The 20,862-nt window shown below is 36.7% G+C and overlaps 1 protein-coding gene and 1 non-coding gene across 8 annotated transcripts in view; both read right to left on the reverse strand.

The window, feature by feature from the left end:
• LOC131145121 (uncharacterized) overlaps positions 1–20,862 on the reverse strand; it is a 73,793-nt gene that overhangs the window by 24,753 nt on the left and 28,178 nt on the right. For all 7 annotated transcript variants that reach the window (XM_058094207.1, XM_058094213.1, XM_058094209.1 and 4 more), the window contains 2 exons: positions 13,626–13,812; positions 12,220–12,404 (listed from right to left, as the gene is read on the reverse strand). In XM_058094207.1, the coding sequence (XP_057950190.1) occupies positions 12,220–12,404; positions 13,626–13,812 (372 nt within the window). The remainder of the gene's footprint in view (positions 1–12,219; positions 12,405–13,625; positions 13,813–20,862) is intronic.
• Positions 16,162–16,267, reverse strand: LOC131145293 (U6 spliceosomal RNA). The gene has a single exon (XR_009134076.1). It is a non-coding gene; the product is annotated as a U6 spliceosomal RNA (small nuclear RNA).

The raw sequence follows: 20,862 nt of genomic DNA on the forward strand, positions 1-20,862 counted from the left end.
GCCTTTGCCCAAAAACACATTAAGTTCTTAGGTCACATCATTGAAGAGGAGCAGACATGAATGGACCCAGAAAAAGTTTGGGTAATTTATGAGTGGAAGCCACTGACATCTGTAAGCAAAGTACACTCATTCCTTAGGCTTGCCAACTACAAAAAAGTTTATTACCCTCGATGAATTGTGCCATTAATACATTTGCCAACAAAGGGGGTATAGGGTATAGTGGTCTTGGTGAGAAGACAATCAATCAGCTTTGATGAGCTTAAGCATAAAATTCAGAGGACCCAAAATTAAGCTCTCTCAAAAATAAAAAAAGCCATTTTCAAATGGATGCTTCTCACTTAACGCTACGAGTCCTACTGCAGAAGGGAGCTAAAAATTGACCAATAAAAAATGGAACTACATGGCCCAAGAGAAAGAGCTCCTAGCCACGGTATAGTGCCTCCAACTCTAGCAGCACTCTCTCTAGGGGTGGCAAAACGGGTCGAACCCGACAGGTGACACGCCCGTTTAAATCGGGTTTGGGTTAAAGCAAGCTAACCCGTTTGTAAACAGGTCAACCTAGACCCGACCCGTTTATTAAGCAGGTTAGGCAGGTTCGGTGTCTTCATTTGAATCAGCTCCTATTAATGTCTTTCAAACGTTGGTATTCCTTGTAAAATACTATCCATATCTTCCCAAAATTGTCTTATAAGATTTTCTACTAAGCCTATTTGGGAAGCATAAACACTAATGACATTCACTATCACTAGGCCTAGAGCTATCCTAATTTTAATGATCCTATCCCCTATTCTTTTAACATCCACTACATAATCTTTTAGGCCTTTGTCAATAATCCCTACCCCATTATTATGTTTTTCTTTTCCAGTGTACAAAAGTTTAAATCCTGATTTTTCAATTTCTCTAGCTTTCTCTCCTACCCATTTTGTCTTTTGAAGGCAAATTAAGTTAATTTTCCTTCTAAACATTATTTTCATTATTTCCATACTTCTACCCATAAGAGTCCCTATATTCCAAGTTGCTTATCTAATCAAAGTTTCTTGTGCTAACTTATTAGTCCACTCCCTTCTCCCGGTCTATTCCCTCGACCTAGGTGAATTTGGTAAAAATTCATGATTATAAGATTTGACAAAGTTTGACGCTAGCTATCAGCTACCTAACACAACCTTGCTCCTTTATCAATGCTTGGGACCAGCTGTGTGTACAAAGATAATTTGTGTTACACAGGCAAAGTATACACTTTGAGTTTTTTTTTTTTTTTCAAATGCAAACTTATTTCACATAGACAATTTTCTAAATCACACCCTACAACCAGTTGAAACCACACAAACAACACAATGCACTTAAAAAATCTAAAGCATACAACTTTGGGTGTGAATCCAAGCTAGATTAAAATAAAAAAACAAAAACAAACTGCAATAGTATTTGAAAATTTTGGTATAATCCAAGATTTGCAAATAGAAAACACAAAAATGCATATATTAAGCCTACAAATCATAAACACAAAATCTACACTACCAACCAACTAATGGAAAAATAATAATAGTAATAAAAAAAAAATAACAAGAGAGGAGAAGATCTCACCAATGGCTGAAACTAAAAGGTAATGACAACCGACTGAAAATACTACAGTAAGTACCCTTTGGTGCCGAAAATTTGATGTTGCTAACAAAAAATCAATCAAAGAATATTGAAGCAACAAGGGGTTACAAGAATTCTTCAATCTAAATTCAATATTCGAATTCAAGATTAGCGATGGAGCTTAGTAGTATATGGTGCCGGCATAAACTCTCATTGGACTCACGCTCCCTCACACGTAACCTTGATCAAAGTTGGATGTTCTTTTTCGACATGATATTGAGCTAAAATGTGCAATCTTGCGTATTTTCAGTTGAAATTATGTGGACTCAATCCTTTGGAAGAACTCAAAATTTGGCATTTATAGAGAGATGAAAATACTAATTGCAAAAATAAATAAATATATAAAAATTTGAGGATTTGATTTCTTTACTTCCAAGAAAATAAAATTCAGGAAGTGGGAGTGTGTATGCAACTCAAGATTTCATATTATACAACTTGGAAGACGAAGAAAAGAAGAGGAGAGGGTTAAGCTCCGCAAGATGACAAAGAAACTTGTAAAAGGAACCTCTTTGAAGAGAACGGAGGGTGGTGGTTGGAGTCCAAGATGTCAAATTTCTTTGCTACTATGGTGAGCGATGGTCGAACCCAAAAGAAAACTCGTACAAGAACATCGATGAAACATCAAGAGAAATCAATAAACTGGAACCACTGCTGAAAATTTTGCAGCTAAATTTTCAAAGCAGTGTAAAATTTTTAATTGCAGAAGCTGCAGCACTTGAGGATGCGTTCTTTGAAGAAAGAGGAATCAACATTCCCTTTAAGAATATTTCTTTAGGCATTCAGTTGGACAAATTCAGAGAATTGTTGCCATCACCATCCATCTATGCCCATGAAAGGGTGCTGTAGTGGAAGCAACCAGAGGATAACAAGAAGTCCCCATCGTCGCTGCCGAGATGGGTGGTCTTCCTGCCAGCAAACGGCAGAGATGTCTTAGTTGACAGAACCACCTCTTCACGGCATTTGGAAGGTGACAGCATGTGCAATCAACAAGCAGGAACTGAGGTAGAAGATGGTCAAGAGGTTCTTGGAGGATCTTGCCTGACATCAACGATACACCCACCCCATATCTCCTTTGATAGTAAAAGAAGAATTTCATTAATAGAATGAGAATATACAGCTTAGAGAATAAGACATCAGCTTAACGACGTCTAGAAAATTTAGATAACAAACACAAAGAAACAACCTGGAAACTAAAAGAAAAACAGGAGAAAAACTAACACGAATCTAACACTCCAACACATAATGCCAATCATGTTTAATATTGAAAAAGCTCACTCCTTTAAAATTCCCTAGTGCCACACACCAAAGAGAAGCCAAATAATGTATCTTTACCCAAACCAGCAAATGAGACAATTTCTTCCCAAGAAAAATATGCACATTATGCTCCATCCACAGCCCCCAAAAGACTGCCAACAAAAAAAAAAAACATTTTCTCCCTTTCCCTTTTCCTGCCAAAACCAGCTAAAGAAACAGCTATAAGGTCCTCCGCCGCCCCAAAAACTCACCCAACATTCGCCTAAAATAAAAAATAGTTTATTCCATACCCTCCAAGAATAATCACAATGAATGAACAAATGCAATGCAGATTCTAAACAATTAAAACAAAGAACAGAGATGTCTGGAAATTTAGCCTTCAAAGGTCTCCTAACCTGCAGCAAGTTATTGGTATTAATTCTACCAAGCACAACCAATCACATAAAAGCCTTGATTTTAAAGGGGACTCTGGCCTTCCAAATGGATCTACAGATAGCAAAAGGTAAATTATACCTGTTCAAAAAATCAAAAAAATATTTGATAGACTAAGCCCCCGAAGGATCCAAGGACCAATACTGACTATCCTCCTCTAAAGAAAAATGAAAGTTCTAGAGAGCCCTATTACCGATCGAGATGTTAGATTCACTAGAGCATTTTGGGACAAACTCTTCTGCCTAATGAGATAGAGCCTCAGTCTCTCCATAGGCTACCATCCTCAGACAGATGGTCAGGAACACGTTAATGGGTTGTTGGCACAGCACTTTGTGAATGCTAAACAAGAGAATTGGGTTCACTATTGGATAGAGCTCAATTTTGCTTTAAATCTAAAAAATATTACACAACTAACAAAAGTTCCTTTGAGATTGTAACAAGTAAGCAACCTGCTCTCCCAAACACCCTTGACAGGCCATACAATGGAAATTGCCCATAAGCATACCAATTTACAAGGAATTGGATGCAAAATATAGATTTAGCTCAAGGTCAGTTAGAAAAAGCTTCAAAACTCATGATTAAATGGGCAAACATAGGGCAACATCCACATTAATTCAAAGTTGCAGACCTCGTGCTTAGGAAAGTGCCACTAGAAATGCAATGCTTCCTTCATAACAAAGTTAGGAGGCTTATGGAAGTATGAAGGTCCAAATCAGGTAATAAAGAAAGTCACACAGGCATCATACGGAGTTGAAATTCCTAAGAGGATGGCGGTCCACCCAATGTTCTATGTCAGCAACTTGAAGCTATTCAATGCAGATGAAGAAGATCCTAGTCAACAAAAACCAAGGAGACCAACCATTTCTTGAAGACAGATTACAACTGGAGATGTTGAAGAGTCCTCGCATATAGAGTCATCAATGAAAAAAATCGTCAGCAACAACAATACCTAGTTATGTGGAAAAAGTGGGAGAAGAAGAGACCACTTAGGAGAAAATCAAAGATCCAATATATTACTCTAAAGGGACTTCTTACCCTATATGTATTCTCCGGAATTTGCATTATAAATTGAAACTCTTTGAGTTAATGTTTGTACTGTTGCCTTGTTTATTGAATAATATAAGTAGACCCTTTCATCTCTTTGTGTTGTGATGCCTAGTTACGATGTGTACTGTTCCTCTGTCAATGCCATACTTATAACTCTTACCTACGTGAAACAAAGATAAACTTTAAAATTATTCTCATTGCCACAACTTTGGTTAAGGTGACTTATGTGATGCTCCTTTATGCACGCTTAGAAGAGTGAATGTTGGTTGTCTCGGGTGGATGAGAGCTCTCAATAAGTGCCTCATGGCCCTTCAAAGCATTAGTAGTTATGGGTTCATGACACCTAGCCCATGTCCTTCGGAATGATTCACAAAGAGGCTACCACCATGGTGAACTCCTTTGTGGTAAATTCCCTCCTTGGCATACAACACCATATTAGTCAGCATAGCTTGAACTTGTTGAGGGAAAATGATCATGTGATCATCAAGTTTCCCACAAATGGAATCAAGGAACTCATAGGTGATCAAATGATGGTTAAGTAGTGCTATGACAAAACAAATAATGTGGCAGTCACTAGCTAACTTCAAAGCCAGCTCTTTGGTAAGAACGATTGGCAAATTTTGTTTATAACTTCAAATATAAGGCAGGAAGAACCAACCAAGTGATGGATGCCCTAAGCAGAAAAGTGGAGTTAGTAGCACTAAAGCCAGTAATCATCTGTCAACTAGCACATTTACTTTTTCCTTGAGAGACCTTATCAAAAAACACTTGGCAGCCGACTAGAAAGCCAAGGAATTAGTGAAACTTGTTAAAGAAGGGAAAACTCAACAATTCTAGATGGAAGATGATCTCTTGGTGACAAAAGGGCAATGATTGTATGTGCCAAAATCCAAAAACTTAAGAAGGATGTTATTAAAAAAGCCTCGCGACACCTTACGAGCAAGACATTTGGGATGGCAACATATGTCCTAATCAAACAGGGCATTATTGGCCACAAATGGAAGATGGCATCATGAGGTATACGAAAACCTATTTGATTTGTCAACAAGATAAAGTCAAGAGGAAGAAGATACTAGTTCTGTTAGAGCCTTTGTGATTACCAACAAGGTTGTGGGAGTGTCCCTAGATTTTATCACCTCTCTTCCAGTAGTTTGAGGACCATGATGCAATCCTGGCAGCAATCAACCGATATTAAAAGTATGGAATTTTTGTACCCATTTCAAAACCTTGTTTTGGAGAGAAAACAACTCAACTATTCTTTAACCATATAGTGAAGTACCGGGGGGTGCCAAAGAGCCTCATTACTAATTAGATGTCAGATTCATTGGGGTATTTTGGGGCGAGCTCTTTTGCATTATGGGATCAAGCCTCAATCTATCCACAAGCTACCATACTCAAAACAAACGATCAAATAGAACACTTTAATGGGTGTTGGTGTGGCACTTTGCAAATATTAAACAAAATAATTGGGTTTCACTATTGGATACAACTCAATTTTGCATTTATTCTCAAAAATCTCTTGCAACTAACAAATGTCCTTAACAGGTCAGCAACCTACTCTCCCACAAATCCTCGACGGTTCATATAGCAAAAAAGGCCCAAAAGCATACCAATTCATAGAATTGGATGCATAATATAGAAGTAGCTCAAGCTTAATTGGAAAAGGCTTCAAATTGCAAAAAAATAGGCAGACATGGGCAACATCCACAGCAGTTCAAAGTTGAGGACCTCATACTTGAAAAAGTGCCACTAGAAATGTTCAGCTTCCTTCGTAACAAAGATAGGAGACTCTTGTGGTAGTACGAAGATCCTATTCAAGTGGTAGAAAAATTCAGACAAACATTATACAAATTTGAAGAGCCAAAGTGGAATGCAGTCCACTTAGTATTTGACATCAGCAACCTGAAGCCATTCCATGCAGATGGAGAAAATCCCAGCTGACTGAAACGAGGAGACCAACCATTACCAAAAAGCATGATACAACCAAGGATGTTGAAGAGATGCTCTCATAGAGTCACCAATGAAGAAGGTTGCAAGCAACATCAATATTTAGTTACATGGACAGGGTTGGGAAAGAAAAGACATGAGTTGGGATAAGATCAAAATACTTCAACATGCCACACAAAAGATTCAAGACTTCCTGAATTCCAAGACAATGACGACCCAGCTAGAAGATTAAAGACATACTAAAGCAAATCGACAAGGAAATTGACTAATTGGGTGGGGGAGAATGTCAAGGGATGACAATGCAAGGGGAAAGAGGTAATGGGGAAGATAATGACCCCATATGTTACTCTCGACGAATTTGTTACCCCTAGATGTATTTCTTCAAGAATTCGTATTGTAAATGGAAACTCTCTTGTACCGTTGCCTTGTCAATTGGATAGCATAAGTAAACCCTTTTAACTTTGTGTATTGTGATGCTTGGGTATGATGTGTATGCTTGTTTTGTGAATTGTTGACCTTATAAGTCATATCTCGTTTTGATTAGGACAAATACTCTGGTATTTAATGGTTGATGAGTTTGTGTGCAAGACCAATCAGAAGTATCATATGGTGCACGCACATGGGCTTAAAGAAGACAAAGACCTAGAATGTTTATTCATTGTAATTTAATTAAGTTGTTATTCGGGTCTATAATAATTAATGCTCAATGGTATGTAATAATTAATGCAATACATGCATGATAGGGTAGATAAGCTCAGTGATGACCATAGACTGACCATAGGGGGCCACAAAACCTTAGGGATCACCCTTCAGTCGACCGATGCAGGATTTTTTCGGTGTCCTCAAAAAGGCCTAGACTGACCTTAGGTTCCCCATGCATGCATAAATGAATGCCCTATCAAATTTAAGTTAATCATCATATGAATAGGAAAAATATTTTAAAAAGAAAAAGACTGAAAAGGCCGAAATTGGCACGTTCGGTCAACCGACCTCAGTTACACTGAGATCCTTGGTCGACCGAACTCCCACCGGGTCAACAAGTTGACCTCTCAGTCGACCGACCAGATATATGTAGGCAAACTTGGTCAACCGAACCTCCCCGAGTCAACAAGTTGACCCCCTGGTCGACCGACCAAAATTATATGGGCAACGCCCTGGTCAACCGAACCCCCATGTGGGAATTTCCAACCGCCCGATCGATCGTACATCGTAGTTCAAATTGACCCAGTCGACCGAATCACGTGGAATTGGAAAATCACCCTTGAACCATGCAATTCCGATAGACCATCCTTTTAGTTTAAATTTCTCCCGGTCAATCGAACGCAACCACTTAGTCAACCAAACCTCAAGTTCGGTCGACCAGTGCTCTCGGGTTGGCAAGAATTACCGAGGTTAAAATGCAGTTAAAATTTATTAACCTCAGTTAAACTTTTTCCAAAATGACTAATATGTCCTGAACGATTATATTTTTGGGGAATTCTATATATACCCCCTCATTTGCAAAAATTAGTCAAGGATTAGCAATCTTAATTAGCAAAAATCCTCTGAAATTCAAAAAATCCTACTTCCATTTTTAAGCCTCCTACACTCATTCTTACTAAATTTTATTGCTTAAATTTCTTTGTAAGTGTGATTGAGTGTTCTTCTCATAGGCTTAAGTTGTCTCTTGTTCTTGTTGATTGAAAGTATTTTATTAGAGAGCAAAGCTTTAAGTTTCCCTAGGAGACTTTGTTAATAATTCTTCCTTAGGAATACTCCATTGAATCTTTGAGTTTTGCATTGTCATTGCAATACTCAAGGAGTTCGTATTGGATTTTGATTGCTAAAAATATTTTATACATCATTTTCAAAAATATCTCTCGTGCTTATCTTTGAAAAATTTATTTTGAGATATTTGCTTGAGTGCTAAAGATCTTTGTTACTATACATTTTGATTGAGATTATCATTTTAATACAAAGATCAAATAAGGCTTTACAAATCATTTTTGAATATCTCCTGTAATTTATTTTTGAGAAAAACATCTGTTGAGATATTTGAAGCATACTTGTGATCTTTGTTGTTGCACTGTAATTGAGAATATTATTTTGACACAAAGATCCTATCACTTACACTCTCACATACTGATTGCATTATTTGCATAAAACTTTGAGAGTAGATACTAAGACTACACTGAGTTTATCTTATCATATCATTCGATAGTGTACTGATTACATTGATACATAATCTACTTAGTTGAGAAGCATATTGATTGTACGCAAATTTTATTGTGAAATCTATTGTATTCCAAGCGTGACCTAAGGGGGCAGTAATCCAGCCCGGTAAGGATTGGTTGTTAAAGGTTGAGGTCGGTCCTGTGTTAATTTGACCTGGTTGTAAAGGTTGAGGTCAGCCCTGTGCTAATTGACCTGGTTGTTTAGGTGTCGCTCCATCCGCTAAGTGAGCCTATAGTGGTAATCCTTGTGCTTGTTAGCTAAGGCAAGGACGTAGGCAGTTTGCCGAACCTCGATAACATTTCTGGTGTCGTCTCCTTTACTGCTTTATTGTGCATGCTTGGTTAAATTTCTATTGCAGTTTAAATTTCGTCGTATATTTACATTGATTTATTTTACATGCACTAGATTGACCTTAGGCTTGTGTAATACTGTTGTTAGTGGATTGACTTAGGGGATAAAATTTTTAAATACCAATTCACCCCCCCCCCCCCCTCTCTTGGGATTGCACCAAAGCTAACATGAATGTCTGTTATAAACTTATACATATCACTCTTCCTAATTGAAATTGTTGTTGCCATTAACATTATCCTCATTGTTACCACTTTGGTTGAGATGACTAATGTAATGCTCAAGCCTGTAGGCTTGAAAGTGTGAACGTTGGTTGACTTGGTTGGGCAAGAGCTCTCAACAAGTGCCACACGACCCTTCCTAATGTCAATATCTACAAGTCCGTGACACCATACCTTATATCCAAGTATTCAAGATGAGTGAACCAAACAAAATGATTCCCTTGAGATAGTGTTTGTATTCTCGGGCCTAATAAAGTGATTCCAAGAGGGCATTTAGGGTACCTGAGCCAAATGCACCCCTTAGGGATGTCTCCTTCATTCAACTTGTGCTAAAAAAAACAAATAACAAAGCAATAAATTGGTGGAAGGAACATACCGACCCTAGTTTTAGTTTGGAGTATCTAGTTCGAGAAAACGCAGAAATGGAAACCCGGCATATAATGGTCATCTAATGCTTCATAGAGAACCATTAATGCTCTAAATGCTTCTAGTTGATTTAATGGACGCATCTACCATCGCAAGGTTCTAGTGATGGAATATGCAATTATGCAAAAAGAGGCTCCATCATAATCTTCTCGTTAGATGTCATATCTTCTAATGATCTAGGATTGGCTCCATTCAGTTTTTACATCTACTTCCTTGACCTCTATGGATATTTTCTTGATTCCTTCATCAATTGGATTAGCTAGGCGGAGCCCTTCGAGGAAGTTGAACTCCTGTGGCCCTCAAAGGCCTTACCTTCATCATAAGGGGCTCCAACCACACTCCGTTCTTGGTGGGAGCTATAACCTGCTGACAGCACTTGCACATTATAGGCTAGCAGGCTCATTAGATTTTTGATCGCCTAAAATTTTTCCAAAGCAAAATGCATTGTGGGGAGCTTCTAGGAGGGACACGTCGATTTGAGTTGCTAGTTCACCAAGGTGATAGAACACTACAGGATTTTAAGTTGCCCCATTATGGAACAGGACTTAAAAATAGCCTTTTCTCTAGTACCAATTAATGCTAAACTACTAATGAAGACTTTGGCAAGAACTCTAGTACAGCCACTCATTGTCCTATAAACAACAAAAAATAGGGTGACCAACCAAGTGCTTAAGAGAAACCCTTTCATAAATGACTGAGCCACTTGGATGAATAATGCAGATTGCCATGAGGTTGATTATGATTGCATAGGTGTCACCTTTCTTTTTATAACTTCAAGTACATGTATAGTTTTTACTTGAGGGGAAACTCTCATCTTAGTAGGAGTGGAGAACTCAAATTGCCTCCATGTGACATGGCATTAACGATGTGGCCTATCTCTCCACATGCCACCTCTCTCTAAACCAGGCAAAGCAGAGCAGCGAATTGGATAGGATAATCCATGGCAAATAAGGTGGATTATCAAGTGAGTAAATCACAATCCAGATTCAACTCAATTAAGTGGTTGTTCGGATTAGGATAATCCATAACAATTGGAAAATAATCCGTTATTCCTAAGAACAATATATTTTCTTGATTTGATCGATAAATTATTTTTAAGATTGTAATTGAAATTGTGTTTGAATCTATAATTTGGTAGATTGTAAAACACTTGCTAAATAGAAAAGCATGTGTTCCTAAAACTAAGTTGTAAAGGTAAAACAACTATCTAACACATTTACTAAATAGAAAACATAATTATTATCAAAACTATAATCATAAACATAAAACAACTAAGTATTTAAATCTAAATAGAAAATATAAATATTCTTAAAATGTAATTCTTAGAAATCGACAAAAAACACACAATTCTAAATGTAACTTTCCATATAAATTTAATATTAAAGCTTAATTATTATAAAAAACTAACGTTAAACAAGTTGACTGATGAATCTTTATCAATTACTTTAAACCTTGAAAATCTCTATAATCAGTTGTAGTGTTCTAATTAACCACATTATAGCATCCACTATAGACCTAGCATAGCAGATTGAATCAAATAAATTTTGAGCACCGTGACGAATTAGGCCAATAATTGGATAAGTGATTTGCATTCCATATCCAACTCATTTAATATGCGGATCAGATATGAGTAAGTTTAAGCAACATCAACCTCTCTCAGTACAACTAAAGCCCAAGCAAATTATGTTATCCTGATAACAGAACCGACAGTAGACATCTCTCTCTCTCTCTTTAATTTGACAACTGAACCAACATCAACCTCTCTCAGTACAACTAAAGCCCAAGCAAATTATGTTATCCTGATAAAAGAACCGACTCTCTCTCTCTCTCTCTCTCTCTCTCTTTAATTTGACAACTGAACCAACATCAACCTCTCTCAGTTTAACTAAAGCCCAAGCAAATTATGTTATCCTGATAACAAAATCGACAGTAGACATCTCTCTCTCTCTCTCTCTCTCTCTCTCTCTCTAATTTGACAACTGAACCAACATCAACCTTTCTCAGTACAACTAAAGCCAAGGCAAATTATGTTACTCTGATAACAAAACCGACAGAAGACATCTCTCTCTCTCTCTCTCCCTTAAAAAAATCAGATGACCTCTCTCGCAAGTAGAAAAACTAAAGCCCAAGCAAATTATGTTACTCTGATAACAGAACCGACAGAAGACATCTCTCTCTCTCTCTCTCTCTCTCTCTCTCTCTCTCTCTCTCCAAAAAATCAAATGACCTCTCTCCCAAGTAGAAAAACTAAAGCCCAAGCAAATTATTATGTTAACCTAACAGCAGAACCAACACTAGACATCTCTCTTCCTCCCTCCCTCCCTCCACATGCACACGCACGCACGCACAAACAAAAGAACCCATAGAGAAAGAGGGGGGGGGGGGGGGGGAGAGAGAGAGTGTGTGTGTGTGTCTATCTTTGGTCCGTGTGTAACCATATAGAGCCAACCCAAAGTAGTGAGACTTGATAATTGGATTATGATAAAAAAATTTAGCCCAAACTCAACCTGAACTTCCGTTTTGTGTGTGTCCATCTCTGCTAACTGTGCATAGCCAACCCGAAGTTATGAGACTTGGGCTCTGTTGTTGAAGTTTTGGGTTTGAAAAACCAAAATTTCTCCTAGTTTGTATTGAAAAGCACCTTTTTCTTGCTAATATTGTATAAAATAGGATTATATGCATGTTACGATACCTTTTTCCGAGGTGCTAATTTAGGAGGATCCATAATAACTATATCCCATGATTCATTCCTACAAACAGCGTCTTTCATAAACTCAGTTGCATCTTGTCGCATAAATGATATTCTTCCGAAATCTAGGTTGTTTAGAACTATATTTTCTTTGGCAAGCTCCAAAGCAGGCAACGATGTATCAACACCTGGTAGATAAGATAATCAATAGATTAAAATAGACTTAGGTATGGTCAAAATCTTAATAGTGATTAATTAGCAACATCAAGATAGAACTGCTTCTGTTAGCAACCAAATGATCTTCTTTATTCTAATTTTGACAATCAGGGAAGGGAGGTGATGATGCACCAAAGTAATTTGTAGGCAATAATTTATGGTAGACTATTTAGATTCTTCTCAGGAAGGGAAAAAAAAATGAGGAGACAACAGAGTGAAATATGAAGTGACTTATCTTAAAATCTCCAATGCCTTTTTTCTCTTTCCAAAATAAGGCATTGGATAACTGCTTTTGTTAGAACTAGCCTCCACAGCTCTCAGACACCTTAATCCTTACTTAAGGGAGAACTGAGAAGACAACTCTTATTTTAAACAATGTTCTCATCTCTCAGGCATATATATAATTTTTTAACCCTTATATCTAAATAAATTTAAAGGGTGTTTTTGGAAAACAAACAAGCAGAAAAAGTTGGGCAATTCTCTTTCTAAAAGTACGTATTACTTCAAGGTTATTATGCTTTGATTGCAATTAATAAGATCGAGAAACTCATAGAAGATTAGAGGCTCCGACCATTTTAAGAGCTTCATTAGAATTTTTTTTTCTTTTTTTCAAGTTACTCCCAAACAAACCCTTGCAAAAGGCAACTGATAACTTCCCAGAAAAGACAAATCCAATATAACACCAGCTGAAGCATGACCATGACAGTGAGTAACAAAAGAAAATTAGAATTCTCACCAGTAATGATTAAAGAATGGTCCATTACCATGTTATTTGATTCGCAGGTATAAAGAAAAGCTTTAATTTGGCCCAAGTCCATACTAGTCCAAACTGAAGAATTTTCGGCTAAACCTCAACAAAAATTGATTTTCAAATTCTAATTATTTGGCCCACAGTTAGAAGAAATTTCTTCAGGATTTATATTTTTTTTGGAAGCACACTTGGGATAAATTATTTCAATAGAATTTTTTGAATTTTGGAAAAAGTCTCACTTATAATAAAAAAGAAGCCCAGTCGCTCTGTCCAACTTTATATACCTTAAATGCAGGTCTCCATTCTAAATCTGACTTGGCCCAATTTTATACTAAAAGTATGAATTTTCAATCCATACAATTTACAATCTTAAAAAACATCATTTCAAAATTTTTTACAAAAAATTGAAAGGAAAGAAGAGAGTTACAATAATGAACTATACCAATCACATCAATGGCACCACCACGAGCTGCATTCAGAGCAAAGCCACCACTATAGCAGCACATATCAAGAACTCTCTGACCATTTGAAATTGATGATATGAACTGACGGTTTTCTCTCTGATCAGCATAAAATCCCGTTTTCTGGCCTTCCAATGAGATGGCATAAGAAATCCCATTTTCCATAACCTGGAATCAAGAAATTACAAGATTTCATAAACCAATCATGTTCAACAGTTTCAACAGAACACAAAATCACAAATGTCACACAAAGTGCTCCATGAACAACTTTATCTGCACTCAGGTATGCACATCGAGGGTGACATGTGCTAGGTGTGCCCTGTGCAATTTACTTAGCTCTGAGACCTTAGGATCTCAGGATGTGGTTGAGTTATCAAAAAGCCTATTTTCTTCCATCTAATCATCTCAAACATCATGTTTTGTTCATAGAATGGAATGCGTTGGGAATGGAATTGAATAAAATTAAATGAACAGCACACAAAAATCAGTGACAAATTCGATTCCATTCCATTCCTACATAACAAACGTATAAGAGAAAACCTTTATTAAAGATCGAATCAATGTACAAAAGAAGAGGACTAGATGTCATAACAAACATAAACAAGCTGACAATAGAGCTATCTTCCAATCCCTTTGAAGGCCAGGTAGCCATAAGCTCAAAAAAAAATAAAAAAATAAAAAAATAAAAATAAAAATAAAACAGAACAAAACAAAACAAAATAAAACAAAACAAAAAAACAGTGTGGATTCAAAATGAACCCAAGAGCAGCACTCTGCCCACAAGAAATGGGGACAAATTGTGTGGCTCTTACATATTCTCATGTTCCTCTCAATCCATAGAGCCCATAAGATGGCAAATATTTTTTTGGTAACAAAAAGTGAATCTAGCAAGGAAGAGAATAATTTCAGAGAATTGAGGATAAGAAAACCTCTCGGTAAAACAGAGATAGAAATGCAATTACATTAGAGCTTCCTTTTAATCTCTTAGGAGGACATCAGACAGCGACAAACCCTCAAAAACCCCAAAAGAATGTGCTTAAAATGAGGCATAGAGAAAAACTTTATCCCAAAGTAAAGGAGTGATCTTCTTATCTCTGAAAATACTGGATTTCCTTTCAATCCACATCACCTGCAGCACTGAAAAAACTGCAGAGACCAAAAACTTCCTTCCTGTTTTATTCTTCCCAAAGCCCCAAAACTTTAACTTTTAAAAAGTCAAATATAGATTCCGGAGCCACCCATTCCTCTCCAAAAAACGAAAACAGATTGTTCCACATGTCTCTCGCCACCTTACAAAGAAGAAATAAATGGCTAGAACCCTCATTTGAACCACTGCACGGCATACAAATATCTGTACTAAAAGCTTTGTACGGTCTCCTAATCTATTAACGCATCATTCGTATTAATCATATTGAGTATGAGAGTCCAAACGAAAGCACGGACTTTAAGTGGAACCGTTGCTTTCCAGAAATTTTTATTTAATAAAAAAGGACTAGGGTTTGTGGATTTTGTAAGATTTGAGAAAAAAAACTTTGAAGAGAAAGACCCCAAAGTGTCCCCAATACAATGCCTTGAGTCCTCCCACAAATTTGGCAAGAAAGAATCCAACACACTCAGCAAGCGAGTTAACTCATCAACCCCTCTTTTATTGAGACTCCTAAAAAAATGGAAATCCCAAGAAAAAGAGCCCCCCTCATTGAAATAAAATGCTGAAATTGGAGCCTCATGGACAGAGGAAAGTCTAAACAAGCATTGCACTAACAGCTCCAACAAAGACTCACAAACCCAAATATCCTCCCAGAAACGAATTTTATCCCCAATCCCCACTTCCAAACAAGTAAATGGAGGAAAGGGGAAAAAAAAAAATGACAAGCTACCTGTGAAATAAACTTCCAAGGACTTGCATGAGTAGCATTGCCACTTCCTTTGGAATCCCACCCATTCCTGTGCAAACCATATTTACTCGTTATTACTTTATGCCATAAGGAATTAGGTTCTAAGGGAACCCCCATAACTATTTCCCAGTTAAAGAAATGCTTTTAAAACCACATAACCAAGTCGCAAGTCCCCCTTCAAACTTAGGCCTCCTAACAACTTCCCAGCTAACCAAGTAATCCCTTTTATTCTCCCTACTACTAGACCACAAAAAATTCCTCATAATATTTCCAATGTCCTAGCCACCCAAGGAGGTCATTTGAAAAGGGATTCAACTCAAATACCCTAAAAAGTGGATCCCGCTCTAATAGCTCCGAATTTGTAATAAATGGAAATGTTGGCTAGGGAAGCACTGATAAGTGTTATTCTAACTCCTACAGAGAGACAAGCCTTCTTTCAACCCTCCCATCTATTGCCTACTCTCCCAATCACAGAATCCCAAAAAACATCAGACACGGGATTTCCCCCAATAGGAAGACTAAGATACAATAGCTTCCAAGAAAGAGATTCACAACCTGCTAAAGATCTAAAAGTCTCAAAATCTCTAGTACACCTATTGATACCCGCAGGCCACTCTTAGACAATATTTTGGACCATTTCTCAACTTGTATGTGTCACCCTTGCATAGGGGCCATGCTAATCTTCTATATATCATAAGATGGAAAATATAGCACCACTCTATTGAGCTTTGTCATCTTTTCTTGAACCGAAGTCCCTAACCTCAAAAGCAATAGATCATCCACATTCCTCGGCACCAACCAATCTTCACCAAAATAAGAGGGCATTCCAAAGTGGTGTGATTATTAAAGAAAATGGCTATATCACTCCATTTTAAAATATTCAAGGTAACAAAGAATTGTGTTTCATCAATATCTAAAACCAGTGAAAGTACCAGTGTTGGGCACAACATGGCATTAGGAGAATAGGAATCATTTTCAATCCATCTACCTTTGACAGCAATAACATGTGTTAACAAAGGAAGGATGAAGCACAAATTCATAATTTACCAAAAGTTTTCTAGAATATCTTCTCACTTGTTGCCATGGATCCATTTCCATAATCTTTTAAGCTTTGATAAGGAATACTGCTAATTTTTTTAAAGGGAAAACACTATTCAAACTGCCAGAAAAATAATTAGCTAAAAAAATTCTAACTATTCCCTGGTCTTGGAGTCTCGCTCATTACACACACACACACACACACACACACACACATATATATATATATATATATGTATATTTTCTGATTGGTCCTTCAAAGTTCAACAAGTAAATCTGTAAAGTATTAGTAATTTTTTCACTTCAATTTTTGGTGGTGCCTGACATGCAGCTAGTGCAAGATCATAAAGATTCATTGTTTGTTCCCTTTTTTTTTTTTGGTTACACATTGTTTGTTCCATATAAATAAGCTATGTTGCAGTTAGGTCACAGCCACCCAATTGCTATGATTCAACAGTCAATCCATCTTTGGGAGCACATGCCTCTTTGGGAGGCATGTGCTTCAATTTCTAGTATGGTCAGCGTAGTAAGGAATTGACTTAGCTACTCTGCGCGGGTCTATTCTGAATTGTCAAAGAGGCCTCCATGGTTTGCTTTCTTTCATCAAGCAAAAGGGCTTGACAATCATGAGATGAGGATATTAACAATCTGTCAATGAAGGCATACTGCCATTAACATTGCACTCAATCAAGGTGTTGAGATGAAATTGACATTCTTTTTTTATTAAAAAAAAAAACTATGTTAAAACCAGAACCAAAAGGTACAAATGTTCCGGTACACATTTCTGAGCAACTATTTGCCAAAATGTGCAATCTGATATACTTCACATCAGAGATATTCCTAGCTAGCCTAGGTACCTGCGGAGGTTAGAGATGAGTAGGTAACGTATGTACGTGTCAGTCACATATGGAGAACAAATAGCACAAGTGGATATAAAGGCTAATTGGTGTGCAAGTGTGATGTTCATGTGCACACGTGGAACCTCTTTCATGAGCCCACCAACAAGAACCATGTATAAAATTTTATTGTTACCATAAATTGACAATGTTAAAGGTATCGGTGTCTCTCAATACCATTGAAGGATGATGTCTCCAAAAGGCCACAATTCACATTTGTGTCATATGCTACAATGAAATTATGGCTGGTTATAGTCTTCTACCAGTTGATGTGCCACCATACTAGTTTTCTACACTATTTTTTTATTTTTTGAAAATAAATTGAACTTTTAAAACTTGAAAAGAAAATCTTATAACAATATTCATCATAGTTTCTTCCATACTCACCAATGAAACTGAAAATTAAGATTAAACTAATTGATGGTAAACAACCCAAGAGTTTGGTGAAAGAGTAAGAATTATATTTTAAAATTTTACTTCCATTGCTTAATAAATCAGATTAAAACTTTAATTTGAATCCATACTACTTATCCTTTGATTAAGTATACACCTTTATGTAATTATGCTATGAAATTTAAAATATGAGTATGTCCTCTTGTTCATTATTTTTATGATTTCGTATTTTATATTACATTTATTAAAATAGTGAATATAACTAACACATTGTTTTCCCTTTAGTGACAAAATAACAAATATAACATTTAATATGTTCGGTAGATGTTTTTTTTTTTTTTATCGATAAAGATAAAAATATATTAAGGGGAATCAAGGGGACACCAACCCGAAGTACAAGAACTCAACCACACTAAAGGGTGTCACAAAAATCAAAAATTATATTGAACTCTTTTGCTACAAGACCACTATGCCAACCAGTAATCACAGTAAACTACTGCTCTTTGCCGATTTGAAGCGTTGAGATTGCGTTTTTGAATACTCTTCTGATCCTCTCTTTCCAAACACATCAGAAAATTGCGAGAGGAATGAGAGACAATGCCTTCCTCTTTTCCTTTGTTGCCCAGGTCCCTCTCGAAGCCAAGAGCTCCCCTCCAACAGATCTAGCAGTAACCCGCTGTTATCCGATTAGAGTCAGAGCCACATTCCAAAGATTTCAAGTCCAAGGGCAATGGAGAAAATTGTGGCCTACTGATTCTACCTCAGCCATGCAAAGGGTGCATTTGTTGGCAATGGAGAACCCCCTACTCTACAAGTTATCCAGGATCAAGATCTTACCATAAGCTACTAATCTTACCATGTTTGGTAGATGTTATATATGATTTAATTTGAGATTTGATTTTAATATTTAGAGTATTAGTATATTTTAACTCAAAGCATGTAAGTTTCTAACAAGTTTGCCAAAGCAATGGACAAATTCACAAACGCAGTGTCTAATGAGTTGCTTAACATTTAAATGACAGCAACTGTTACAACATGAACATCCCAATCACGAACCGCCACCATTTTTTAAAACTATATCCCAAAAGGTGGTTGTGAAAACAATTTGAATCAGAGCACCTTATAGATAAAGGAGCTTAAGTATCAAACACTCATCTCCATATCTATTACACATATAAAAAGGATTCTGACTTCGGTGCCCATTTCTTAATCTCCTAAATTACCCCATATAAATGTTGGTTGAATAGTAATGCTACCTAGCCCATAATTACTTATACTTAACACTTAAATATTTTATTAGTAATTCATAAGAACAAAGCCTTGGCTCAACATTAAAGTTGTCTTCGTGTGACCTGGAGGCCATGCGTTCAAGGCGTGGAGATAGCCTCTTGCAAAAATGCGAGGTAAGGTTGCATAGTGTAGACTCATCATGGTCCACCCCTCCCTGGACCTCCATATGCGAGAGCTTTGTGCACCAGCCTGCCTTTTTCTCCATAAGTAATTCATAACTCTCTTTCTTTTTTTTGGTGTTTACTTTTTAACATTCTAAAATTCCCCTATGATCCTCTACAAATTCTAAATTAGGGTTAAAAAAATTACTATTACTTAACCAACTTTTGCCCACCACCTCACAATAATTTACAGAGGTATAGAGATTAAATGTTAGCGACGTAGAAAAAATTTTAGTTAAATCATAAAAACATAAAATTTAATAATTTATACAAAATGAAGACATCTCACATGCATCGTGTTTGTCTAATGGCTAGTTCGTATATAAAAGGGATTCCATACTTTAGTGTCTACTACCTACTTTTCATTTCTTAAAAGATCCTTCACAAATATTAATCCCCATTTTACTTTGAATAGCATCTTCTTTTACTCCCACAGCCACTGCCTCCACAATTGGTTTAGCTACCCATATTTCCCCATTTTGCAGTGAGTAGTTGAATGTCCAAGCATTTTGCAGCTATTGCACTTAATTGGCTACCAAGCATATTCCAACTCAATTGTGAAGATCTACAACTATGGCAGATCTAGATTCATATCAATCTCAACACAGAATCTGGCATAAGACAGATTTTTCACTTGTTTTGTGTAAGAATCCAGATAAAGAGTGTTCCCTACCAAGTTTGCAGTGTAGCTTAATGCCTTAGCAGTCCAATAAACAGAGGGCACATGGTGAAATTTCACCAAACAGGCACCTTATCCATCTTTAAACTTTTCAATTCAGCAGTTGGACTCCATTATGATAAGAATAAGGATTGGTTCCGATAAACCAAGGTCCATTATTCAATATCCATTCTTTATCTGCTGCATTCTCAAATTTAAACATGCAAGAACCAGAAGCTTGAGAAAAGATTTCTATTTTACCAATTTTCTTCCAATTCTTGTCAATTCTGTTTCACACGTAAGAAAATGGCAGAGGCTTTCCTAAGAATTAACGAATAAGTGCACAGCTCCACTTTTCTGATCCAAGAGTAAATACATTTACTGGTGGATCAATAAGAATTCTCCCCTCAGCTTTCTCTGGCTCAAAGTATTAAAGATTATACTCATCTACTTTCTCTTCCCCAAAGTCTCTCCAATTTAGAACTGTAGCCTGATTACCACATCCTTCCTTCTCATTATCCTTGAGAATATGTTGAATATCCTTCAATGCCAATATCATTTCATTGAAAATCATTACCTGTTAGGTCCTTGATTTCTGCTGCAGAAGGTTCAGTTGCCATTTACAGAAGTAAATTGGCACTGAAATCCAAAAGGATCAGTACAAGATCAATAGGAGACATCAAAATTCATGAACAGCCAAGAGCTTTGAGAAATCCTACTATTCACGTCTCGAATAGTAAATATAATGAAATGTGTGTGTGTTTTTGGCATCTCAAAAATAACCTATAACTACTTATAAATAGCATAAGTATCTCATATATAACACCACAATTGAAATCTTTCTTTGGTTCTATATACATCCTAAAATATTCACATACAAATTAAAA

Source organism: Malania oleifera, chromosome 12, assembly GCF_029873635.1.
Source record: "Malania oleifera isolate guangnan ecotype guangnan chromosome 12, ASM2987363v1, whole genome shotgun sequence".
NCBI classification, from domain to species: domain Eukaryota; kingdom Viridiplantae; phylum Streptophyta; class Magnoliopsida; order Santalales; family Ximeniaceae; genus Malania; species Malania oleifera.